Source organism: Armigeres subalbatus, chromosome 3 (genome assembly GCF_024139115.2).
Source record: "Armigeres subalbatus isolate Guangzhou_Male chromosome 3, GZ_Asu_2, whole genome shotgun sequence".
In the NCBI taxonomy this organism is placed as follows: domain Eukaryota; kingdom Metazoa; phylum Arthropoda; class Insecta; order Diptera; family Culicidae; genus Armigeres; species Armigeres subalbatus.
Window position 1 is genome coordinate 253,154,001 of NC_085141.1, and position 25,402 is coordinate 253,179,402.

General features: G+C 47.7%; 3 protein-coding genes across 4 annotated transcripts; 1 reads left to right on the forward strand and 2 right to left on the reverse strand.

The window, feature by feature from the left end:
* The first annotated feature begins 1,449 nt into the window (after positions 1–1,449).
* LOC134223605 (uncharacterized) lies at positions 1,450–10,116 on the forward strand. The gene is made up of 5 exons (XM_062702796.1): positions 1,450–1,608; positions 1,671–1,911; positions 2,322–3,025; positions 3,091–3,330; positions 9,617–10,116. Exons 1-5 carry the CDS (start codon positions 1,579–1,581, stop codon positions 9,980–9,982), a joined length of 1,581 nt encoding a protein of 526 aa, XP_062558780.1. The 5' UTR covers positions 1,450–1,578; the 3' UTR covers positions 9,983–10,116.
* LOC134223606 (uncharacterized) lies at positions 10,080–12,090 on the reverse strand. Of its 2 annotated transcripts, none has more exons than XM_062702798.1 (3): positions 11,791–12,090; positions 10,630–11,709; positions 10,080–10,523 (listed from the first exon to the last, which is right to left on the reverse strand). In XM_062702798.1, the coding sequence occupies exons 1-3, from the start codon at positions 11,833–11,835 to the stop codon at positions 10,137–10,139; spliced, it is 1,512 nt and encodes a 503-aa protein (XP_062558782.1). In that variant the 5' UTR covers positions 11,836–12,090; the 3' UTR covers positions 10,080–10,136. The 2 variants fall into 2 exon arrangements, with proteins under 2 accessions (XP_062558782.1, XP_062558781.1); XM_062702797.1 differs by having other exon boundaries at positions 11,855–12,089.
* A 7,993-nt stretch (positions 12,091–20,083) lies between these two features.
* LOC134222405 (uncharacterized) lies at positions 20,084–22,142 on the reverse strand. Its single transcript, XM_062701556.1, has 3 exons — positions 22,009–22,142; positions 20,587–21,946; positions 20,084–20,530 (listed from the first exon to the last, which is right to left on the reverse strand). Exons 1-3 carry the CDS (start codon positions 22,140–22,142, stop codon positions 20,084–20,086), a joined length of 1,941 nt encoding a protein of 646 aa, XP_062557540.1.
* Between the last annotated feature and the right edge of the window lie 3,260 nt (positions 22,143–25,402).

Below are 25,402 nucleotides of genomic sequence, written 5' to 3' on the forward strand. Positions count from 1 at the left end.
AAATTCTCTCTCAAGTTTCAGCGAAAAGGACATAATTGAACTAAACGAGCTTTGTAAAATGCACCACACACAATATCAAAATTTGTTCAATGAGTCACTCAAGCCAAAACAGCATTTTATTTGTCACTATGGATCGGTCATTAAAAGTAGTGGTAGTGTGAGTAAAATGATGAATTTTCGTTACGAGGCAAAGCACAAGGGTTTTAAGGATTATGCGCGACTAGTAACATCTCGTCAAAATATTTGTTTTACACTATGTATTAAAGCAGCGCTTCAATTTAGTAATGATTTATACAAGGAAACATTTTTCGATAATTCGTCTGAAACAAAAATATTACCATTCAATTTTGAAACCAAAGAATATTTTAGTTATGTTTCGCCACCATATCCAGTTAAAATTAATGAAATTCAATGTACTGACGCTATAAAGTTCAAAGGAACTGAATTCAAAGTTGGCTCGTAAGTATGTAACTGTTACAGAGATACAAAGAGTTTCATTATTTGAAATTATTGATATTCTGGTAACTAAGGAAAATAATCCTTACATAGTAGGGCGGTTATGGCAGATAGGTGAATTCGATGGTCATTTTCTAGCATACGAAGTAATTGACAAAACGAAACAATGTAATATTTTTAGTATTGTTGACGCTGATGGGCCACCATTAAATGTTCATAATGTTATAGATAAAATGCTGTTCCGTAAGAAAAAAGATTTTCTTTCGATGAATTTGTAATAAGAATAACTGTAATAAAATATTGTAAAATTTAGAGATTTCTTGTAAATTGTAAAATAAATACTAACAACGAATAAAGATTCAAAATAAACTAAACATTACAACAGAGAACTGCTTTTATAAGCAAGATTTTTACGTCGATGTGAAGCTTGTCGCTCCTTATTTATTTGGATAGTGTTGGCGAACCGTACAAGCGTTGCAGCGACGTAAGGAATTTTGTTTTAAAAGTTCTCACATTTTTTTTTTCAAAATTGAGCCTAGAAACAAAAAAAAAACATATGAATATTAATTAGAAAAGCATTTAAATAGTATAATCCTTCCTGTAATGATTGTTATAAATCCCACACATAAATTTTATTTGCGTCATCATAAATATTAATAATTTTACACACATAAATTTTATTTGTTATGGGTCTAATGTTGTTTATGCTCCTCAAACATAATATGTATTAGCCAAAGTTAATTGCAAAAAAATATGTAGTTTCACACATAACAGGTATGCGGAAAATTTCCTCGGTGTATGTGCGGGGCCATTTACTCCCCCCCTGAATTTCACTCAGTCTCTGAATGATTTGAAACGGGCGTGTGTGCATTGGACCATAGTTTGCAATCTGACTAGCAGATGTCGAAGCGATCGCTGAGTTTCAAATAAATTTGCCTATAGCGTATTCCATTGTATTTCCACTGGGACCAGGCGTAAAAGGATGCGAAGAAAGTGTGAAACGTGCGGTAAAAATACTTAACAGCGATTGTGATAACAACAAAACCAAATTAGATAATACGTGTTCAACAATATAATTTAATCCATAGGTAATCAACATAATAAATTTGAATAAAAAGGACAATGGCATCAATTAATTCCTTACCATTTGAGGTAAGTCCTGAATTCAATCGTTATACCAATTTAATGCATAACAGCCAGTTAATCCACCGCAGGTGCTGGAGAAAGTTTTCTCTTATCTTCCGTTCAAGGATATCTGCAACGTCGGTCAGGTTTGCCATGTATGGAGAGATGTTCAGAGCGGTCCTATTTTTCAGCGACGATTTCGCTCAAAGCTGCAGGGTTATTTCCGTAAGGAGAGCTCGCCGGTCAGTTTAAAATTTTTAAACACATGTAGAAACCTATCTATAGTGCAACTATATAACAATGCTGATAATTGCGATTCAGAGGAACAAGGTGAGAAAGATTGAGGATTATCTTCACGTCAAGGGTTAGAATGAGGACTTGTGGAAATCTTTTTTGAAAATGCTTCAAATCTAAATAATAAGGAATAATCATTGAAAAAAGTAAACTTAAATTTGTACCCGGCTAACCAATTCGTAGATTGCGACCATGCTCCGTTAGAATTATTGTTTTTATTGAATCTATTCGATTGTTGCTTTAACGTCGGTTACATTAAGAACAATGGCGGACCTCAGTCTTATTCTTTCATATATAGGCGGATGGTTTTCGTTTGGGCTCTATCATCTGAACTGGCAAAGTATCTAACAACATTTGATATAAAACTGGAGAAAAAAAAGAGTTTTTCTGAGAACTATGAATTGCAGTATATAATATAATCAATTTAATCACAAAATCTATTTCAGGTCATACGGAGGACATCGCTGAACAAAACATAGCAAATATCTTGTTCGGAACAGAGGAGTTGTACAGTTTACAAATATTAGGCAAATATAAAAGTTTGAAAAGGATTATACAAACTAGGATAGGCGAATTATCGTTCTTAAAAGAGTTGAGGGTTTCGTTTTGCTATGATGGAGAAAAAACCTGCCCGGAAGCCGACGATCAAGTTTGGTTGTTGAAAAGTAGCAGTTTGGAGAGTTTCAGTGTTGGCTTGCCGTACTCGGTTGGACCATTGCAACTTGAAGCCCCAAACTTGAAAGAATTGCACCTCACAGTTAGCTGCGACGTTATAGTGAGGCTGGTAGAGCAGTACAGCAAACAATTAGAAGTGCTGGAAATGAATCTGTTTGATATCGAGACGCTGGACCAGATTCTGGCTTATAGTTATCCTTGTTTGGAACAGCTGGAGTTGAGGATGTACGACGACAAGGAACTTCAATGCAGCTATGCTCAAACTGCAGATCGTGCGGAGGACGATGAACGTTCACGTATGTTCACTAACCGTGCGCCTTCGCTCAAAAAAATGTGTGTGCAAAGTAACGTGGTGTTTTATAAAATATTCCCTACGTGGTGTTCATTGAAGACGAGCTTGGAGAGCATTGAGTTGCAGAATATGGAAATCGACGCCAATATACTGATCAACGTTTTGTTGATCCAACCATTGAAGGTTGATTAGCAATGGTTTATGTGCTTGATCTGACGACTAATTACTTTAAACATTTCTTGTTCTAGAATTTAACGATTCAGCAATGTGAAATTGTTAACGATTTGCCTGGCCTGCACATACGGATGGTGAACCTTGAGCAACTGAAGCTGGTTAGTGTTGTGAATAACGTTCTGCTGGAGCATAATTTTTGCGATCTCAAACGTTTTGAGCTGGTGCATGGATTCAAATATGGGAACGATTTGCTGCAGAAGGTTTTCTACAACTTTACGTCGGTGCAGCACATGAAGCTACACTTTAGAACAATGGTGAGATTACTTTATTCCAGCTTGATTTTATTTTTAGACACTCAAAAAAAAAATGGCTTGGTTGTTTTGCCTCACAGCCAATAATGGTGGAAATCTTTGAGTGTACTCCCTAGGTACCTAGCGTAGTATAAATAGTGTAAGCAGCGATTGTTTTCTTCAAGTCGAGTCAAGTACGAGACACTGAAGACGACCTCACAATTGAGGTCGAAATACGTATCTGCAAAGATAACAAATCTTAGTGGAATTAAATGGAAAGTACTAAACTCGTCTTAGACGGTTGAAGCTAGTAAAGTTTTGCGAGTCATTCGAGTCATTGTTAAATGAAAAAAAAAAACTGTTTTTCATTGAATAAGAAGCCAATTTCATAAGCTATCAGTAGACTGTTTGTCATGAAGACAGATATTTGTCAAGTCAGCATGGTATCCATGTCGATTTGTAATCAGTCTGATAGATGCCCGGATAAACTTGGTAAATATTTGTCATTATGACAAACAGTGTACTACGAGCTTAGGTTCGTTGAATTTTTAACCCCATAGTTCATAGCTTCCCAAAGTGGCGGGGACTCCCCTACTGTGGGAGGCTGTGCCATAGTTCAAACATTGTAACGTGTTAGAGACATTTTTACATTTAATTTCCTATACCATGCCATGTTGAACTACCATGTTCCTACTTTTTCTCGAGTTATTTTTTGGTGCAGCACAATAGAGGTAATAAGCTCTAGGGCCTAGAGGAAGATTGTCGCTTTCGTTACTGACGAAACAAGTTGGACACTAAACAGACCTGGGCGTCGTGGCCCTCCGACGAGACAGGAGGTTTGCGCAGGCCCAATAACCCGCATGTAAAACCAATAGTTACGAACGACATAAGAGATAATATGACTCGATACAATTGGCCACGGTCTAGACGACGAATACAGGATTACGATTGGGAGCTTTAGACATGGAATTCCAGGGGCAGCAGGGACTTTGTCCAAGGGCTTGACGACCCCTCCCCATGGCCACTGCGAGTTAGACCGGGACCATCGTCCCTAACCCCTAATCCCAAGGCGTCAAGCGACCCGTGCCGAGGGGATGCATGGCCAGGGGGGTGAAATAATAAGCTAGGCCATTAACGGAGCCTGTGGGGTATCTGGGCACCCTCCACAGTAATTGTCCCTTACCGCGTCATGCTGGGCTCTGGCGTGGTGGACCTCTTTTCCCGAGCAACTCGTGGGACCAAAATGGAAAACCAAGTCAATTCTTCAATTAGTGGTAGTAGTGTAGGCGACAACCCCTTCGCAAGAGGTGGGTTGTTCAGGTCTCCGCCTAGTCGGCAGCTCAGTGCGCAGCGCCAGCGTGGGTCACTTAACCTTCCTCTCGGCTAAAAAAACGCCGGTAGAGGTTATTGACGCGATGGGCTTTCGGCCTTCGAGGTGGCGACGGAACAGCTGGACGCCATCATCGACTGTGCGTCATCGAAGCATAATATCAGTAAGGACCTCAAGAGGAGCTTGCACAAACTTCGAAAGTCGATGCTGGACGCCAAGCTGGAGAGGGCGGTCGGGACGGCCAAGTGTAAACCCGTGAAATCGGTGGAGTCGAGGTCTACCCAGACTGAGGCCCAAGGATTCGCGGACTCGGCCAAGGTCGAATCGACCGAAGGTGTGCCAGCGAAGACGGTGGTACCAAAGTCTACCCAGACTGAGGCTCCAGTATTTGCGGGTACGTCGGGGGTGACTGCTCCAACAGAGCAGACACAAAAACAGGGGAGACAGTCTCCAGGGGATGAGCTCCCTGGGGGCCGCTCCAAAACGCGGAGGGTTACTACCCTGAACAAGGGTAGTGGGGCTGGGAAGCTGAACCCCGGCCAGGTACCTCCAAAACCGGGGGAGGAAGGATCTGGAAAGGTCCATCCACCCAGGAAAGACGGTGGTAAGGGGTTACGGCAGGCTGAGAGTTCTCAGCCGCACCAGACCAGGGAAATAGAGGGGGATGACGCCTCCTGGATCCAAGAGGAGACCGAAGACGTCAAGGGCCGAAAAGAAGGCTCAGGCGAATGAGGGTAGCAAGAAGTCTAGGGTAGGCGCCAATCGCTCCAGGGGCGATGGCCTAGTCATCACGGCGGACGAGGCTAAGTACTCGGACGTCTTGAAGGCGATGAGGAGTGACGTCAAGCTCGGTGAACTCGGCGCCGACGTACGTCGAATAAGACGTACCCGTATGGGCGAGATGATCCTCGAGCTAAAGCGGGGCGTCTCGCAAAAGGGCGCCGCCTACAAGAAGTTGGCGGAGGAAGTCCTAGGCGAGACGGTCAAGGTGAGGGCACTCACTACGAAGGTGAATCTAAAGGTTAAAGACCTGGACGAGATCACCGAAGTCGAAGAGCTCGTCACGGCACTGCGGCGACAGTGTGAAGTGGAGACGCCCACCGCAGCCGTTCGGCTACGGAAAGGTCCGGCAGGGACGCAGGTAGCATTGGTTCGGCTATCTGCAGCGGACGCCTCCAAGGTAGTCAAGTTAGGGAGCGTCAAGGTGGGATGGTCGGTATGCCCTGTAGACATATACGAGCAACCCGAAGTTTGCTTCAAGTGCCTGGAACCGGGGCACAAGCAATGGGACTGCAAAGGCCTTGACAGAAGCAATCTCTGCCGACGCTGCGGATTGGAGGGACATAAGGCACAATGCTGCACGAACCCTCCCAATTGTTTGATTTGTTCCAGCAAAGCTGTGAACAGCAAGCACCCCATGGGGGGCTCGATGTGCCCGGCGTTTAAGCGTGCTGCAAAATCACAGTGCAGGTAACGCAGCTGGCTTGCTCGGCCTCGCCCGAGTGTTTGGTGTGCGCAGGTTTAGAGGAAACGGCGGAACACGTGTTGTTCGTGTGCTCACGTTTATCGCGCAATGCGTTACCACATGCTTTCCACATGTGGTCTGGACACTACCCCGGACAACCTAGTTCGAAAGATGTGTAAAGATGAAGTTGGCTGGAACGCCGTTTTATCGGCTATCGCCCAAATCGTCTCGGAGCTACACAGAAGGTGGCGCGTGGACTCAAGGATGGCTAGTTCAGGCGCAAATAAGAGGTGGTCCAAGGGATCGGAGTCGGCTTCATGGGTCATACCGGTGGTCATGCTCTGTGGTCGAACTCGATCCTTTTATTTTACAAGTTTTAACAAGTGGCCGCGCGAAGAACAACATGGTATCGTCGCTTTCGCGGCGTCGGTCAACCGGGCGAGTTCCGAGCCCGAGGACGGAAAGGGGTCCTCGTCAAGGCTGGGGCAGGCGTAGGCCTCGCGTCGCGTCCCTCTGTGTGCTGGCGAATAGGCCCTATCGCAGAAAGGTCAATTTGGGGTGCACACGGCATCATCATTCTTGATACCAGTCGTGCAGAGTCGAAGCAGGCGCGAAGTCGACCCTTCCCACCTTCCGAGGACATAGGGCGTTGTAAGGCCACCTGGAAAGCCGGCAACGATACCATGGTGTTCTTCTAAAAAAGCGAGTTACGATGTTCGGTGCTGCAAGGACACGCAGCTAACCTCGAGGGTGCGTTGTGCACTGGCCCCCCTTTGAAGCATTACTTTCTGGTTGTACCGAAGGGACTATGGGCTTGGAGGCAATCCGCCCTCCAGGTGGCGCCGTTAATGACCTTGGTCAGAGTTGCGTCATCCATTTTCATCTCATCCAACAGATGTAGAACAGATGTGGGGATCGATCATAAGACTTATAAAGCACATCATCAAATTGAACCTCATGTCATGTTTGGACAATCATTATTTGTTGAATCTTGTTTGGAGGCGGCTGTTGAGACTATCATAATAAACCCATAATGATATTATTCGACGTTTTCTTGAAATAAGCTGTGGTTAAAACTATAAGTTGATAATTGTTTTATAATTGCTTGATGAATGGTTCAGAACTGAAGCTGCGTGGTTGGGGACGTGTAGCCATGGACCGAGCCGAATGGAGAAGACTCTTATATACCGCACAGGCCACTTCGGCCTTAGTCTGAATGAATAATAAATAATAATAATTCAGCCCTAGGCTGGCTCGTCTCCGGGCAGCGTATCTGTAGGGCGTGCTTGAGGAGGAGATTTTTATGAAGCAGCCTCTGGGGTACTCTAATGCGATCCAAAAACAATGTGTTGGTTGAAGCGGAGTCTGTACGGATGGTTTGTATAGGTACATTTTAATTTATGTGGACGATATCGTTGTTGCTTGCAGAACGGAGCAAAAATACCGGGAACTAGTAGCAATTTTGAGTAAGATCTCGGGCGGCGGGTAACTAAACCTATACGATTGCGGATTGGAATGAAGTTAAGCGGGTGCTTCGTACGGCAGATTACGAGCTGTATCTGGGTGGTGGTAGAAACCTTCAAGTGGAATGCTTCGTTGATGCAGACTGGGCTGGCGAAGTCGACAACAGGAAGTCCAACACTGGCTACATTTTTAAGTTTGTCGGAGGGCTCGTTGGCTGGAGTAGCAGGAAGCAAACATGTGCGTCCTTTCCAGCACTGAGGCGGAGTACATTGCGCTAGCTGAATGCTTGGAAGAACTGCAGTGGCTACGTCGATTAATTGAAGATTTAGGCGAACATCTAGCGTTGCCGATGGTAGTCAACGAAGACAACCAAAGCTGCATCAAACTGGTAGCGGCAGACAGAACATCGAGGAAGTCGAAACACATCGACACAAAGTACTGTTTCGTGAAGGATTTGGCAGCAACTGGTATCGTGACTATTCGGTACTGTCCTACAGAGCAGATGGAAGCGGATCTTCTCACTAAGCCTTTAGGAGCAGTGAATCTAAGTCACCTACGATATGCTATTGGAATTCGATCTAATGATGTTGAGGAGGTGTGTAGAAGCATCGAAGCATTGGATAAGCAACAACCTGTTTTATAATCTAGTTATCCGAAATAAAAAGATGTTCATTAGTAGTTCAAACCTAATCTGAACCATCTGAACCACACGTTTTCAAGTATTTTTCTCCCGAGAAATTCTTCCTTGCGCCAGAACCTCCATCTGGAGAAGTATTCTGCTACCTGTTGATGGTGTTGGTTTTCGTGGGACTTCTTGATGGATTCGTCCAATCGACGTTTGAACCTTTGCTTGCAGGAGCGAATGGGTCGTTTTGGAAATCATTTCACTGCATGGTTCAGGATGGACCTTTTTTTCTGAACATGAGCAATGCCGTTTCGAATATGTACTTTCAAATGTACCATTTAATTTCTTGTCGTTCCAAAGTTCATTTGGTGTTTGCCTTATCGCAGCTGTTGAGCGTAGATTTGGCAAATAGTTTGCGTTCCGGGTTTTTCGAGGGTGTGTTGAAATTGCAATTTTTCTTCTGCTTGTCATTCTATGTGATGTTTACTTTTTATGTTTTATGCTTTCTCCAGAAACTATAGAACTAATATGCCGACGATTGCAGGCTGTAGATCAAAAATCCATAAAAAATACGCAGATATATGGCCATTTCCGTAAAAACGGTTCCGGGAAGATGGTGAAATGATAATAGATTGGAATAATGCAAATATGGGTAACTTCATGGCTTTGCGAGACGATGATTACAGAAACATTTCCAGGGTAATAGTATCCATTGCCACCCTTATAGCAGGTTCCAGGGCCTTCTAGGAGGAGTCGGTTTTTGAACCATCTCTAACCATGCATATATGGGTGTCAAAATTCATGTTTTCCCAAGACGATGAAAATAAAATCTATATTAAAGATACCTTTTGAGGACCGTAAGGCTCACTGGCCAATTTGTAACAGGTTCAGGGTGTTCTGCGAAAGTGTAAAACATGATGGAAGTAATAAACATCACATAAAATGACAAGCAGAAGAAAAAATGCTTTAACATATTCTCAGAAAACCGGGAACATCTCCGGTAGCCAAAATCCAATCTAAGGTTTTGAATAGGGAACGAATACTAGAAGGGTGTCTGCGTCCGATAGTCCTAGTTTTATCAAAATCGGATTTTTCTACGCAAAGTTATGCTGATTTGAATTTCGACAAAATTTTGCCTATCTCAACCTTTTGTCTAACCCCTGTATATGGTAGTTCAGCATCCAAACTCATACATCTTGCCCTCTTAAAGTGACTGATTTTTCTTTCCGTGACTTCATTGTTTTGAGATCGGTATGCTGTAAATTGTTTTAATGTGCTCTATTGTCGCGATAGTGACTATACATCGATTTTGAATGTAAGATGATTGAAATTTCGTCGAAACTCCTCAAATTAAGTTGATTTTAGGAGAATTTATGAAACCCCTATTTGCCCCAACAATATGATCAACATCTTAAATTATTTTCAGCTTGACGAAGATGCCCTCCTGAAACTCCACCAGATGAAAAGTCTCAGATCGTTAGAATTACGGGCCACAGAAGTGACAGTTGAACACTGGAACGCTTGCCAGCCGTTGGCGACGGTTGAGCAGTTTACCTTGAGCAACTGTTTCATGGTCAGATTTTCTATGTTTGGAGCTTTGAGCCGAGTGTTTCCAACGCTTAAACGATTGCATGTAGATTGTTGCCATATCGTTGATGACACGGGTGGGGCTGATGCGGTAGTCGATGGGAGCTGCGAGAGAAAGCTAAGGCAAATGTTGCCCAGTTGTATTGTATCATGGCATGAATCAGTACAAATAACCCCTCTAACATTGAAACAATTGCTCATGTGACATGTAACCGAAGTCGTTATGAAATAGGAGTGTGTCAAAGATGTAGGTACCATTTAGGTCTAACAGTAGGAGATCAATCTCAGGAAAGTTTAGAGTCTATTTAAAGAATAAATATTTTTTTATTTGCTTTGTAACCCAGTTGTGTAGAACAATCTCAGATGACATCCATGACTCTTCCACAGCGATCGAAAGATTCTTCAATATGACAATCATAGTATGAAATTCTGCGGTTGGGAAAACGTGAACGCAATCCATTGACGCATGTTTCGTCGATATCGAACAAATCTGATTGGGGCAGTTGAAGATAACAATGGTCTAGATATAATGTTCGTAAATGCTCAAAGGACTGCAACAGTTGGTCCGCTCCCGTTCCGCTGATGCTGCACCCATTTAGCCAGATGAATTCCACTTTACTGCCTTTGCACGTCATCCAATCAATTTTTCGCAGATCGATCCGATTTATTCGCAGTACCTTCAGCTTGCTTAGCGAATTTATTCGTAAGAATGGATTAGTGTTGATCTCCCCTGCTGCCGATTGAAACTGTAAAAGGTAATTTCAAATTATTTAAAAATCTACTGTACATATGTGTAAGAGAATCGTACTAATTAAAATAGCTTACTCTAATACATATGGAAATTAAAAATACCTGTCCGATTTGTCCACATCTGACACCGATGCTAAGACGTTCCAGCTTCGGATAACACTGACATATCTGATTAATCGTACTGGAATAATGCGCCTCGCTGCATAGTAGACTCAAATCTTCTAAATTCGGAAAAAGGGGCAACATATCCAGCGGCAGGAATCTTTCGAAATTCATTCGCTTGATGGAGGCCGACTTCAGGGGCACTTCTGTTCCGGATGCGAGCATACACTTCAGCAAAGATAAACTCCGCAGCGATGAGCGGGATAAATACTTGTTTAGCGAATTTGTATCAACCGAATACATTTTAAGTGCTAACTCCGACAAACATTTCGCTGCTTTGAGCTCCTGTCCGGTGAAGTCTTGGTCATACTTGTTATGTAGACTCAATTTTTCCAAACAAGGCATCCGTTCCAACATATCCTCGAGGGTATCCCCATAAGGTGGGAAAATGAGGTAAAGTTCCCGTAAATGGTCCCACTGCGAAATGTATTCACTATCGGACATGTAAGTGTAGATTTCTTTGTAAGATCCGGTGACGGTCAAGCTTGTCAATTGCCTTTGTAAACTACTCATACCACGAGCACCTTCATTGTCCAACAGATAAGATTCCAGAATGGTCAAATTATCGCACTTGTTGCCTTGATCCCATTGTCCGTTCAAAATAGCACATTTCAGAGTTGGATGACTGATTCGTATAGTTTCGTTCTCATGGTCCTCTTTCAAATCTAGGCGAAGGGTTTTCAATACGGCTATCTTTTGCAGAGTCGACTCCACAATACGTTTTGCAGTGTGATTCAATGTGCTAATTTTGAGCAATTCCAGAGAAATTCCTTCCATATATTCCTTCAACAGGTTCAGATGATCATCTTCGATCAAGGCACATGAAATTATGACATTCCGACAACGTGCGAACATTTCTCTGGCATATGGTTTCTTAGCAAGAGAATCCGACGTTCTCAAATGAAGGAATAGCTTTTTGCAGAACTGAGGGCTGTATGCTAGTTCGTGCCATGATTTACAGATAATGGATATCATGAGGCGTTCGTGGAATGTGAGATGCTCGAATATTTTTATCATTATCTGAAATAAACAAAATCAGAACATGTTGGATCTTCTCGGAGTTAATGTTTCGTATGGATGTGAGAAGAATGGAATACATGCCTCAAATGCAAATGAACTTATATTCTGGTGATGATGATTCATCATTCATAGCGAATGTAATTACCTCTGGTGGTAGTTCTAAGATGTTTCTCCTTGTATTTGACCCTTGAATGTTAGCCATGCTAAAAATGACTTGATTGAACCTGTAAATACTTTAGTAATCCTGCTATTATATTAATTTCTATTCTTGTAGGCTTAGTATTAAGGTGCTGTCGCCAGAGAATTTGTTTTGAGTCTTTTGTATAGACTTTCCTTTTGCCGCTGTCAGTACCTAAATGTCGTAGAAACAGAAGTGTTGTTTTTTTTTGTTTCGTTATCTCCTCTTTGCGAGTCGACTATTAGTCACCATATAGTTGCTGTGCTAGGGGAGATTTGCCGCAATTTACACAAGCTCCATGTCCCATTTCGACATTTTTGATTTTCTTATAAAATAAGCTCAATATTGCTTTCTGTTATAATAAAACTGATAACATAATAGACTTTGTTCTAGAAATTTTCAACTAATAGTGGTTTATTTGAATAATAGTTCATAGCAATCAGAACAAGAATAAGTCAAAGTCAAAGAATAATAAAGAAAAAAAATAAGAAAAATAATGAAGAATAGAGAATAAAAAAAATAAGAATACAGAATAAAGAATAAAAAATAAAAAGTAAACAATAAAAAATAAACAATAAAAAGTATAAAGTATAGAGTAAAGAATAGAGATTAAAGAATAAAGAGTAAAGTATAAAATAAAGAATAAAGATTAAAGAGTATAAAGAGTGATAAGTGATATTCCATGTTGAATTGATAAAGAATAAAGTACAGACTCTTCACTCGTTATTCTTTACTCTTAATTCTTTATTCTTTAAGAGTAAACTACCCTAATCTGGAAAAGTGACGTATATACGTCATTTTCCAATAATGGTATTAACAAGTAGTTTTCATCGGCTCCTATGGCACGGCAACTAGGTGTAGGTTAAACCCGTCGAGACCAATCGCTCGGTTCGCTGATTGTCCGAGGCCTATCGCTCGGTGCGCTGATCGTCGGTCCTAGGTCGGACGGGTCTAGGTCGGCGGCAATCTGCACAACGGGAAGGTACCCGGTTCAAGAGGTTGTACACTCCTCCGCGGAGGGTGTCGCGATAGCCAAGATCAATGGGGTGTTCTATTGTAGCTGCTACGCCCCACCAAGGTGGCCAATGGAACAGTTTAACCAGATGATCGACATGCTATCGTCCGACCTAGTAGGTCGGAGCCCGTTCGTTATAGCGGGAGATTTTAATGCTTGGGCAGTGGAATGAGGCAGCCGCTGCACCAATCAGAGGGGACAAGCGTTACTCAAGGCACTTGCAAAACTCGACGCAGTGCTTGTCAATGACAGAGCCAGTAGCACATTCCGTAGGAATGGGGCCGAGTCATGGATAGATGTAACGTTTGTCAGCCTCGGTCTGGTCTCTGACCTGGACTGGAGGGTAGACGAGGGCTACACCCATAGTGATCACCTAGCAATTCGCTTCAAGATCAACTATGGTGTGCAGCGTCCGAGGGCGGGTGATCCTTGTCAGGTCCGTGGGTGGAAGTCCAATCACTTCAACAGCGAAGTTTTCACCGCGGCCCTGGGACTGGAGGCCAACACCAACAGTCTAAGCGGGGATGCGCTGGTAGCTGTCCTATCACGCGCGTGCGATGCTACTATGCCGAGGAAAGCCCTGCCAAGAAATGGCAGACGCCCGGCATACTGGTGGAGTGCCGAAATTGCAGCCCTACGATCAGCCTGCCTCAAGGCTAGACGTAGGACGCAACGAGCCCGCACCGAGGAGGAAAGAGCGGTCCGCCAGGAGCGTTCCGAGCTGCGAGACTGGCTCTTAACAAGGCCATTTAGAGCAGCAAGAGAGGGTGCTTCGACAACCTGTGCGAGGGTGCCAATGCGAATCCGTGGGGTGACGCCTATAGGATCGTGATGGCCAAGACCAAAGGGGGCTCTTCACCCCCCGAACGGTCAACGGACTGGTTGGCGTGGATTATCGAAGTACTCTTGTGGCCGAAATGGTGGCTCCGGTGACGAACGAAGAGTTACTCGCAGTGGCTAACACCCTTGCGATGAACAAAGCTCCAGGCCCCGATAGAGTTCCAAACAGGGCACTCAAGGCAGCGATCATAGTGAACCCGAACATGTTCAGGCTAGCTATGCAGAGATGCCTGGACGAGTGTCGTTTCCCTGAGAGATGGATAAGGCAGAAGTTGGTACTGCTGCCGAAGGCCGAGAAGCCTCCGGGCGACCCATCGGCGTACAGACCAATTTGCCTGATTGACACGACGGGCAAACTGCTCGAGAGGATCATCCTCAACAGGCTCACCCCGTACGCAGAGGGTACGGATGGCCTGTCGAGTAACCAGTTTGGTTTTCGGAAGGGTAAGTCCACGGTGGACGCTATCAACTCAGTGCTCAAGACTGCAGAGGTAGCGATCCAACGGAAAAGGCGAGGAATTCGATACTGTGCGTTGGTGACACTGGACGTGAAGAACGCATTCAATAGCGCAAGCTGGGATGCCATCGCGCTCTCGTTACACCGGCTTAGCCTGCCGGTAGGACTGTACCGGATCTTGGAAAGCTACTTCCAGAACCGTGTGCTGCTATACGAGACCGATGCCGGTCAGAAAAGTGTTCCCATTACCGCAGGAGTCCCGCAAGGGTCAATCCTGGGCCCGGTACTATGGAACCTGATGTATGACGGGGTTCTGAAGCTAAAGTTCCCTCCTGGTGTGAAGATCGTCGGCTTTGCTGACGATGTAACCCTAGAGGTCTACGGAGAGTCAATCCCCGAAGTAGAACTAACCGCAGAACACGCGATCAGCACTGTGGCGGACTGGATGAGTGCGAGAGGCCTTGAGCTCGCTCAACATAAGACGCAGGTGGTTATCGTCAGTAACCGTAAGTCGGCACAACATGCAGTTGTTCACGTAGGAGACGTCGCGATCACTTCAAAGCGGAGTCTGAAGATTCTTTGGGTCATCATATACGACAAGTTTACCTTCGGTAGCCATGTCGAATATGCGTGCAAGAAGGCTTCGACTGCTGTGGCGGCATTATCGAGGATGATGTCCAACAGCTCCAAGGTGTGCGCCAGTAGACGTAGGCTACTGGCAGGCGTTGCCGCATCTATCCTTAGGTACGGCGGCCCGTCCTGGGCAAAAGCACTGGGGGTAACCAGTTACCTGCAGAAACTGGAGAGCACCTACCGCTTGATGTGTCTCAGGGTGATATCGGCCTACCGCACGGTATCGCACGACGCATCCTGCGTGATAGCGAGTATGATGCCAGTCGGGCTGGTCATCCGGGAAGACGAGGAGTGTTTTGAGCTACGTGGCACCAGAGGAGCCCGCGAGCGTACCAGGGTGACTTCGGTTGCCAGATGGCAGCGCGAGTGGGATAACTCCTCGAAAGGTAGGTAGACCCACCGGCTGATTCCTAACATATCAAGCTGGGTGGGGAGACCCCATGGGGAGGTTCACTTCCATCTGACACAATTCCTGTCAGGCCATGGCTGTTTCCGACAGTACCACCACAGCTTTGCAGGCAGAGGTCCCCGTCTGCCCTGACTGCCCAGGTGTTGACGAAACTGCAGAGCACATACTGTTCGTATGTCCTCGCTTCGACGTCGATAAAAGAGCAATGCTAGACGTGTGCGGTCGGGACACAACTCCGGATAACCTTATCCAGAGGATGTGTCAAGCGGTGGAGAAGTGGAACGCAGTCTCGACTGCAACCACTCAGATTGCCTGCAGCTTGCAGAGAATCTGGCGCGCCGAGCAGTAATCGACAAGCAGTACTAACTTGTGATTGGTTAGTTAGAGCGAAAGTGCCGAACGCGGAGAAGTGTGTGAATGGTCTGCCCATGCAAAGGTAATGGCGCAGCGGATGGCAACCGAGATCGTCACCTCGAAGCATGGCAGAAGTGTGAATGAATAGGTGTACGCATGAACTGCACACGCCGCGCTAGGAGTAGCGCAGGAATGTTGGTTCCTATGACTACTGATACCCCGCGGCGTGTCAGAGGAGTGTGGGTGAGCATCCAAGTCAGTCTCACATGGTACGAAAGGAATGAGTTGAGTTGAATTGAGCTAGGCTCATATGGTATGAGCGAGGTGAGTCAGACTCACATGGTATGTCAGAAGTGGGAACCTAAGTGAAATGTTCTACAAGGGATGCCAGAGCGAGTGTTAGGTCTAATGACTAGAGTAGTATGTGTCAGCGCGAACTGAATGAAAGAGGTGAGCAGACTCACAAGGCATGATAGAGGTGAGCACACAAGTCAGACTCATAGGAGCGTTAGCGTGAGTGCAAGCATGGAGTGCATGAGCGTGATTCAAGTGTTTGGGTGAGCATAGTTTTTTTTTTTTTTTTTTTTTTTTTTATAGAGGGATGAAGGCAAATCTGCATACAGACACCTGAAATTATCACTCAGGGAGTGGGGTTGGCGCGGTTGGCAGAAGGCCAGACCGCCGGACCCACTAAACCCACCCAAGCAACAGAAGGTTACTTGAGTTACCCTCTCTTCTAATGCACAATTCCCCCCGGGACTACCTTTCAGTATTACTTCTGTGGGGGAAAGCAGTACTAAAAGTACTCCTCCCAAAACAACACCTTTCACAGTGCCTCTCTTCGATGTTTTGTCATACGTCTGAGCCCTTTGGCTCCCTTATTGGTGCCAGCAAGCACACAAAAGCGTGGGCCCTTAAGCCCTTTACTTTTTTTTCCTTGTGCCATTCAGCAACGCATCTACTTTCCTTTTTATTTTTAGAGCCATTTAGCTCTCAACGTGCTCGCAAGCTACTCAGATAGTCCCCCGGCGGCGGATCTACCCTACTCCGACGGGGAGTACCCCAGCGGCGGAAGCTCCCCGATACCGACGACCCGCATTCGTGGATGGCTGTTACATTACCAACACTACACATTCACCTGGTATGCATGTTCATAGATCCGCTCAAGTCCTACGCACATTCTCACTTCAACGGGTGACCGGACGAGTGCCGAGGTCAGGCCAAAGATTCCGGGTGGAGATAGCTTCCGGTTCAGTGGTGCCCTGACGACCCGAAGCAGGTGCATTCACGCGGCACGATCTACTCAACTGGTCCCCGGCGGTGGACCTAGCCTACTCTGATTAACCGATTTCCCATGAACTGCGCCTTTCAGCTTCTTGCTTAACCGATGAGCCATTCAGCTCTCACCTTGGTCGCGGACTACTCGAATAGTCCCCGGCGGTGGATCAATCCTACTCCGACAGGGAGTTCCCCGACGTCGGAAGCTCCCCGTAACCGACGACCCGTCTCAACGGGTGACCGGGCGAGTGCCGAGGTCAATCCAAAGATTCCGGGTGGAGATAACTTCCAGTTCAATGGTGCCCTGACGACCCGAAGCCGGTACATTCGCACGCCACGGTCTACTCAGCTGATCCCCGGCGGTGGACCTAGCCTACTCCGATAACCGAGTTTCATTTGCCTTGAGCCATTCAGCTCTCACCTTATTCATTGAGCCATTTAGCTCCCGCCTCGGTCGCGATCGCGAACGACTCGGATAGTCCCCGACGGCGGATCTAACCTACTCCGATGAGAAGTTCCCCGAAAGCGGGAGCTCCTCCGAACCCGGCCGTTTCGCCACGTTCTGCGGCTACGCGCTCGCCGCAAGCTGAATACAGCTGAATGCGACGCTGTCGTTCCCATCCATTATCGACATATATATTCACGACTTCCACGACTCATGGTCCGCTATCCGTAACGGCTGCCTGCTGTTGCTCTATGCGCCAACTTCGTTGCAGGATGTCGGCTATCCTGGACGTCGCTCTTGCAACCGCTCTCCACTGTTCTGGGTTCTGGCACATTTTTATGACGATGTTATCGGTGTTGGTGTCCGTTCCGCATGCCCCCAACATCGCACTCCTCTCCGTTTCGAACCGAGGACATGTGAACAGGATGTGTTCAGCCGTTTCTGTCACGTCTGGGCATTGCTGACAGGTGGGAGAAGCCGCGTGACCAAACCTGTGTAGGTACCACTTGAAGCATCCATGGCCTGTTAAGAACTGGGTCAAGCCAAAGTTTAGCTCCCCATGAGGTCTGCTAATCCATGCCGACACACTTGGGACTAAGCGATGGGTCCACCTTCCCTTAGGCGAGTTGTCCCACTCTCTCTGCCATTTGGCTACCGTTGCTGCCTTTATATTCCTTCGAGCGCTATCGGTGCCCCTGAGGGCGTAGCACTCCTCGTCTTCCTCTACCACCAGTTTGATAGGCATCATGCCCGCGAGTACACATGCCGCTTCGCGAGATACGGTGCGATATGCGCTGATAACTCTCAGGCACATTAGCCTATGAGTACTCTCCAGCTTTCGCACGTTGCAGTTTACGCTCAACGCTGACACCCAAGCTGGTCCTCCGTATCGTAGTATTGAAACCGCCACGCTTGCCAGCAGCTTGCGCTTGCTGGAGCACACCCTAGAGTTGTTCGCCATCATCCTCGATAGTGCCGCTATCGCCGTCGACGCGCGCTGGCAGGCGTAGTCGACATGACTTTTAAAGCTCAACTTATCGTCGAGCATCACCCCCAATTGTTTCAGAGATCTCTTGAAGGTGATGTCGCAGCCGCCGACTCTAATTGTCGCCTCCTGAACCGATTTCCGATTGTTAACGACTATCATCTCCGTTTTATGATGCGCCAACTGTAGCTTCTTGCTGCGCAACCATTCCTCCACTAGGCTGGTCGAATAGGCTGCAGTCAATTCGACCTCTTCGACGGATTCTCCGTACACGGTCATGGTTACGTCATCGGCGAATCCCACTAACTTGACTCCTGGCGGGAGCTTCAACCGCAGCACGCCATCGTACATCACGTTCCACAGCAATGGACCCAAAATTGATCCCTGTGGGACACCTCCCGTGATGGGGGCGGTAGCCAAGCCTTCGTCTGTCTCGTAGATCAATAATCGATTCTGAAAGTAGCTTCCCAGAATCTTATACAGCCCTACCGGTACTCCCAGCCGAAGCAACGAGTTCGCGATCTCCATCCAGCACGCACTGTTGAATGCATTCCGCACGTCGCGTGTTATTACTGCGCAGTAACGTATACCGCGCCGCTTGCATTCGATGGCGACCTTTGCAGTGTCAACCACCGATTTAATGGCACCCAGAGTAGACCTTCCTCTCCGAAAGCCGAATTGCTCGCTCGATAATCCTCCTACCTCCTCGACGTACGGCGACAGTCTGTTCAGGATCAACTTCTCCAGTAGCTTCCCTACCGTGTCTATAAGACAGATTGGTCTGTACGCTGAGGGGTCTCCTGGTGGCTTGCCAGGTTTCGGTAACAGGACCAAACGCTGTCTCTTCCATATATCCGGGAATGTCCTCTCGTCCAGACACTTCTGCATGGCCAACCTAAACATGTTCGGGTTAGTCGTTATGGCTGCCTTCAATGCCATATTCGGGATCCCGTCCGGACCAGGTGCTTTACTCGGGTCGTGGGACTTTGCCACCGTCAATATCTCTTCTACCGTCACCCTCTCCACCGCTTCATCATTTGCTACCCTCGCTGCTGGCGGCCAGTGGGTTGGGCCGTGGTGCGGGAATAGTGCCTCGATTATAGTCTTCAGCCTCGTTGGACATCGCTCGGGAGGAGCCAGTGCTCCTCTTGTTTTGGCCATCACCAACCGATAGGCGTCTCCCCATGGGTTCGAGTTGGCGCTCTGGCACAGTCTGTCGAAGCAGGCTTTCTTGCTTTCTTTGATGGCCTTGTTTAGAGCCAGTCTCGCTGCTTTGAATTGCTCGATGCGTTCCTCCCTCACTTCCGCCAAGCGTGTCCTTTGCGTTTTCTTCTAGCCCGGAGACAGGCTGCTCGAAGGGCTGCAATTTCATCGCTCCACCAGTATACCTGTGGCCTGCAGTTCCGTGGTCGCACCTTCCTCGGCATGGTCGCGTCACAAGCTCGAGACAGGACCGCAACCAGTTCGTCGCCGCTTAAACTTCCCGTGTTTTCTTCCAGACCCATAGCTTCACTGAAGGTCCCACCGTCGAAGTGGGCGACCTTCCACGACCGGGTTGTGGGAGTAGCTCTCCGGCTTTCTCTTCTTGCCTCGCTGCCTATCCTGTACCGGATAGCTAGATGGTCGCTGTGGGTGTAACCGTCGTCGACCATCCACTGCATATCACCGACCAAACTTGGACTGCAGAACGTTACGTCTATTATCGATTCCACTCCGTTTCGCTGGAAGGTACTTTTGGAGCCTTCGTTGCACAGCACGACATCCAGCTTGGCGAAAGCCTCTAGCAGCGTTTGCCCTCTCCGGTTAGTAAAGCGACTTCCCCACTCCCCCCGACTCCCCACGCATTGAAGTCTCCTGCAATTACTACTGGCTTGCTACCCACTAGGTCTGATGTTAGCCGATCGACCATCTCGGTGAATTGTTCTATCGGCCACCTTGGTGGGGCGTAGCAGCTGCAGTAGTACACTTCATTTATTTTCGATATAACAGTACCCTCCGCTCTTGTGTTCAGCACTTCCTGGATCGGGTATCTTCCCGTCGTACAAATCGCCGCTGATTTGGATCTATCCGCTACCCAGTTCCCATTATCCGCGGGGATGCGGTACGGGTCCGACAAGATAGCGACGTCCGTTCTCGCTTCTACTACCGACTGCCACAGCAACTGCTGGGCGGCCGCACAATGGTTGAGGTTGAGCTGCGTTACTATCACGGCTTCCTCGTATAACCACTCAACGGGCACGCAGGTCCACCCATAGCGTGGTTATGTTCCTGCTTCCTGCTCGCGCATAGCGTACACGATGGTGCTTTCTCGCACGTGTGCGCCTTATGGCCCTCTTCGCCGCATCGCCTACATAGGTTACTCCTATCCGGCCCTTTGCACGCCCACGATTTGTGTCCCGGTTCGGGGCAGCGGAAGCACTTGTCGACTACCGGTGGTTGGTAGAGGCTGACTGGACATACTGACCAGCCAACTTTCAGCTTACCAACTTTGATCACCTTGTTAGCGTCGATGGCCGGTAACTTCACCGTGGCAATCTGCGTCCCCTGCGGTCCTCTTCGCAGACGGATGGACGCATTTGCTACCACCACTCCACCTTGATCCTTGATGGCCGAGGCGATCTCTTCCGATGTCGTGACCTCGTCCAGCTGCTTGCATTGGAGAGTCACTTCGTCGTGTAGAGCCCTCACTTCTACGCTCTCGCCTAGGACTTCCTGGGCTAGCGCTCCATATGAGGTACCGTTCGCCTGTGAGCCCTTCCTTAAGACAAGGATCATCTCGCCCGCTCTCGTCCGCCTTATGCTACAAACCTCTTTACCAAGGTCCGCCAGTTTCTCGGCGCTGCGCATCGCCTTGAGCACGTCGGCGTAGCGCTCTTTCTCTGTTTTAATGAGAAGTGCTTCACCCTTCTGTCTGGCTCTCGCCGGGCGCGTGATTGCCGCTTTCACCTTCGGTTTATTTACTACCGTTTGCCAGGGACCGTCCGACCGCAGGTTGTCTTGGTCGGGTTGGCTTCCCTCCTCCGGTGGCCAACTGGCTCGTTTCGTCCTCGCTTTCTTCTTACGTCGTTCTCCCATGTTTGCAACTTCCGTGGGCCCGCTCTTCTGATTTGCGCTCTCCCGACGCCTTTTTGCGTTCTGTTTAAAGCGCTTAATGCCAGGCGAGTCCCTGGCTCGCTTATCTGTTCTCCTCTCTACCGCTCTGTCGCTGAGGGCAAAATCTAACGCCTCCTGTGCCATGTTTGTGGTACTATGGAAGGAGAAGGGAGCAGTCTGTGCACTCTTCTCCGCTTTACCACAGCCTTCCAGCCTGGCCGCAAGCACTTCCTGTTCTTGCTTGGCAGCAAGAACCAAATTGCGAAGCTTAAGCAATTTCAGCTTCAGCTCCCTCGACATATTGCCCCGTTCATTGGTGAAGTCGATAATGTCATCGAGTTGCACCATGACGACGGTCAAGCTCGGCAGGATGCCACTCGACCCTATCTCCACTGCATTGTGCTGCTGCTTATCGACTATTGGCGTATCGTTATCGCTCTCCACGACGACTACTTCGCTACTCGTGTCCTTCATCTCCATTTCTCTCGCACCCGATGCGTTGGGTGGAGATCTCTCAAACCTCTCCTTGCGAAGGGGTTCACTTCCGATGCTTGTTTGTTTAATTTAGCTTTATTCATGTTTGTTGGGTCCCCCTTAGGGCTGCCCTCGAACCCAACTGGAATAGTCGCCTTCTTGATCCCATGGTTATCTTTGCAGATGCAGTGAGGCCATGCGGGGGTTGACACCTCGGTGTTCAGAGCCGGATCGGCGTAAGCCAGGAAGGAATCAACTGGTCCTACTCCCATCTGGTTGGTTAAGCCAGACGGCTGGATTGGGACGGCGTGCCCCAAGGCCTGCCACGGTTTTACGGGACGGAAGGCAGCTGTGGCATTAGCCCACCCGCCATTTCAAGACGGTGTCACCCGGCTTTACTCAAGGAGTGGAATGACACAACTGTCAGCCCTAGATTCGTTGTATATCTCGATTTCCGCTCGTGTCCGTTGACGTTGCCGTTGTCGATGCCACTGGGTTGGGCTAGTGTGCTTTGAGCGGCGCACGGTCGCTTTGATAGGACCTGCTTACGGATACATGCAGCTTTTTGTAGAAGTTTAACAGAGCCCACTGTCAAACCCCACCACATCCTAGGCAGGTCCCCTAACTCGTAGTGGGGAGGGGTCGTCAAGCCCTTGGACATAGTCCCTGCTGCCCTAGGGTGAGCATAGTTTGGGTGAGTCAGACTCACACGGTATGAGAGAGGTGGGCATACAAGTCAGACCCACATGGCATGAGAAGGGTGGGCACACAGGTCAGACCCACACGGCATGATAGATGTGCAACAGAGCATGTAGGATGTGTTAGAGGGTGCGATAGAGTGAGCACCCAAGTAAGACTCGCATGGGACGGGTGCCTGTGTGAGCGAGAATGAGCGAGTACGTTTAGTACTGCCATCCCCCAGAAGTAGTACTGGGTGGTAGTTCCTGGGGGAAACGATGGCGGAGCCCAAGGGAGTTTAGTCGGTATTACCGGTACGGTCGAGTCCGACACTCCAGCACACTTCCGTGTTGTAGTTTGGCAACTACAATGCACGTGTGCTGGGTTAGTGTGTAAATGCATTCTCCCTTGTAAAAAAAGGCCTATCGCTCAGCTCTTAGCATTCGGGCTGCTGCCAAACTCGCTACCACTTCTGCTGAACTGCTTCTAGTGGGTGGTGTTTGCTGGGCTGGCTGATGACTACTAAGCTGGCTGCTGGGCTGGCTGATGACTGCTGGGATGGTTGCTGGGCTGCTGGTCTGCTCGCTCCGAAAATCGTCAATGGAATGACACGGTCTAGTAGTAGTAGTAGTAGTAAAATTCTTCTTTATTCAATCATTTTTTGTTCTACAATTATTTTGTTTATACATATACAGTGGCCCTTCAACTTCAATTTGATTTTTTTTTTATATATTGTTATCTGAGTTTTAAAATATAATATGTCATGACGGCCTTTAGGAGGCGCTAGTGTGTTTTTTAAAATTTGATGACCTAACTACTATGTACACTAATATTTACAATAAAAAATTGATAACCTAGATTGGAACTAGAGCCCTAAGCGCTTCTTGTTCCGAGTGCAAGCAACGGACCCTAAACATTTCTTTACACTCACCAAAGCGTTCATGTAAGGTCTTTATCCCGGCCAGACGGTGGACCTCGGATGTTCTTGTCCTGGGAGGGGCCAGACGGTGGACCTCGGATGTTCTTGTCCTGGCAGGGGCCGTTGAAGTTTGAGGTGGTGGGTTTTAGCGCAGCTCTCCCAGACCGGCATGCCGTATTCGATAACAGGGAGGATGATTTGCTTGTAGACAACAAGCTTATTTTTCAGGGATAATGACGACCGGCGGTTGATCAAAGGGTACAGTAGTTTCAGCAAAACGTTACACTTTGTCACCGTTTTGTCAACCTGTTGCCTGAAAATAAGCTTGCTGTCGAGGGTCAAGCCAAGGTAGTCGGCCTCATTAGCCCATTTCACAGTCGTGCCATTGAGGATGATTATACAGTCCCCAGGCGGAACATGTTTAGGGATTTGGAGTGGGGGAAAATGATGACCTGGGTCTTCGCCGCGTTGATACATATCTTCCAGCTGGTGAGGTACTCTGTCAGGACATCCAGGCCTCGTTGGAGTTTTGCCACTAGCGCTCTGATCACTCTACCGTTGTAGACGATGGAGGTGTCATCTGCGAACAGAGACAGAATGCCGCCTTCTGGAGGTTCTGGCACGGCGGAGGTGAACAGATTGAAAAGCAGGGGCCCGAGGATACTGCGTTCCGGTTGGAGACGGTGTTTCCCCACGATTGGTGCTTTGCGTTCAGGTCTCCGGCGATGATGAACTGCCCCTGCCGCCGAGTGAGCTTGACTATATCCCTTCGTAGCTCGGCCGACGTGCCATTGTCGACTTTGGCTTGTGTGGGACAGTAAGCCACGATGAGAGTGACGACTCCGACGGAAGTGGTGACTTCCACTCCAACGGCTTCGATGAGTTTGAGCTTGAAGTCCGGCAACAGGCGGCAGGCGATGTTGCTTCGCAAGGCGATCGCCACTCCTCCCCTTCTGGAGCTTGTTCGATCGAACCTCACCAGCCTAAAACCCGGCATTGTTGCACTTACGTCGGGCTTCAGGTGGGTTTCGGTGATGAAAGCCGCGTCAATCTCCTTCTGAAGGAAATCGCTGAGCTCGATGGTTTTGCTCTTTAGTGAGCAAGCGTTCCAATTGACCAGACCCACCCTAGCAGCCATTTTCAATGACGAACATGCCCAGGGTGAAGATCTGGTCGAAGTGAGTTTTGCAACCGCGTAGTCGCGTTGCCAGTTGGGTGAAAATCGGAACTAGCTGCTGCGATGTGTAGAGCGGTGGGTCGCCCTCGGCCGGAAGAGGCTCATTATCCTGACGACGGAATCCAGGGGGAGGAAGCGGGGGCCAATCGCTGGTGGATGGTGTTGGAGCTTGAACTGATGCTGCAGCATCCGGCAGCCGTTTGTGTGGCGGCAAAGGTGGAAGAATTGGTATCGCTCGCCGGGGAGCCGGGATGGCCGGAAAGTTCACCTCGTCGAGAGCAAGAACTCGGTTCTTTTTCGGCAGGGACCTGGTGGAGGCCTTCTTCTTCCTTCTGATTTCCAAAAACGCCGCCCGCTTTGGACAATCCTTGATTGTAGCCCGATGCTTCCCAGACAACCACACATCGCATAAGAATGTACGATTAAAATCGTTTACCGATCCAAATTTCATCAAAATCGCATTGTGGTGCGAAGCTCATCAGTTTATTTATAAACTTTCCCGCACAGTAGGCTATTTTGCGAGTTTATTCCAGCTTCATATGTTGACATCGCATATTCCTGCAAACAAACTCAAATGAAATCGGATTATCTGTCAAACAGAGTTTGTTATCACAAAGTACATCGCAATGTATAACGAACAAACTCGCATAAAAATCGTGCATATCGCATACACTGCCGTTCAACGTCGGATAAGAAATACACATATATCGCCTCCACTTTTGTACGCAAAAAGCGTTTTCGCGACTGGTAAGCGATGA

What these genes read in the sequence shown, in the direction of transcription:
- LOC134223605 (XM_062702796.1), top strand. Translation starts at nt 1,579, where the DNA reads ATGGCATCAATTAATTCCTTACCATTTGAG. An exon ending in TTGCGATTCAGAGGAACAAG is followed by an intron (nt 1,912 to 2,321) that starts GTGAGAAAGATT and finishes AATCTATTTCAG; the next exon opens with GTCATACGGAGGACATCGCT. An exon ending in AGCTACACTTTAGAACAATG is followed by an intron (nt 3,331 to 9,616) that starts GTGAGATTACTT and finishes AATTATTTTCAG; the next exon opens with CTTGACGAAGATGCCCTCCT.
- LOC134223606 (XM_062702797.1), bottom strand. Translation starts at nt 11,911, where the DNA reads ATGGCTAACATTCAAGGGTCAAATACAAGGAGAAACATCTTAGAACTA. An exon ending in TCTTAGAACTACCACCAGAG is followed by an intron (nt 11,710 to 11,854) that starts GTAATTACATTC and finishes TGTTTATTTCAG; the next exon opens with ATAATGATAAAAATATTCGA. An exon ending in GATGTGGACAAATCGGACAG is followed by an intron (nt 10,524 to 10,629) that starts GTATTTTTAATT and finishes TACCTTTTACAG; the next exon opens with TTTCAATCGGCAGCAGGGGA.
- LOC134222405 (XM_062701556.1), bottom strand. Translation starts at nt 22,142, where the DNA reads ATGGGAGTAGGACCAGTTGATTCCTTCCTGGCTTACGCCGATCCGGCT. An exon ending in AAGGCGACTATTCCAGTTGG is followed by an intron (nt 21,947 to 22,008) that starts GTTCGAGGGCAG and finishes TAAACAAACAAG; the next exon opens with CATCGGAAGTGAACCCCTTC. An exon ending in CACCATCGTGTACGCTATGC is followed by an intron (nt 20,531 to 20,586) that starts GCGAGCAGGAAG and finishes GTGCCCGTTGAG; the next exon opens with TGGTTATACGAGGAAGCCGT.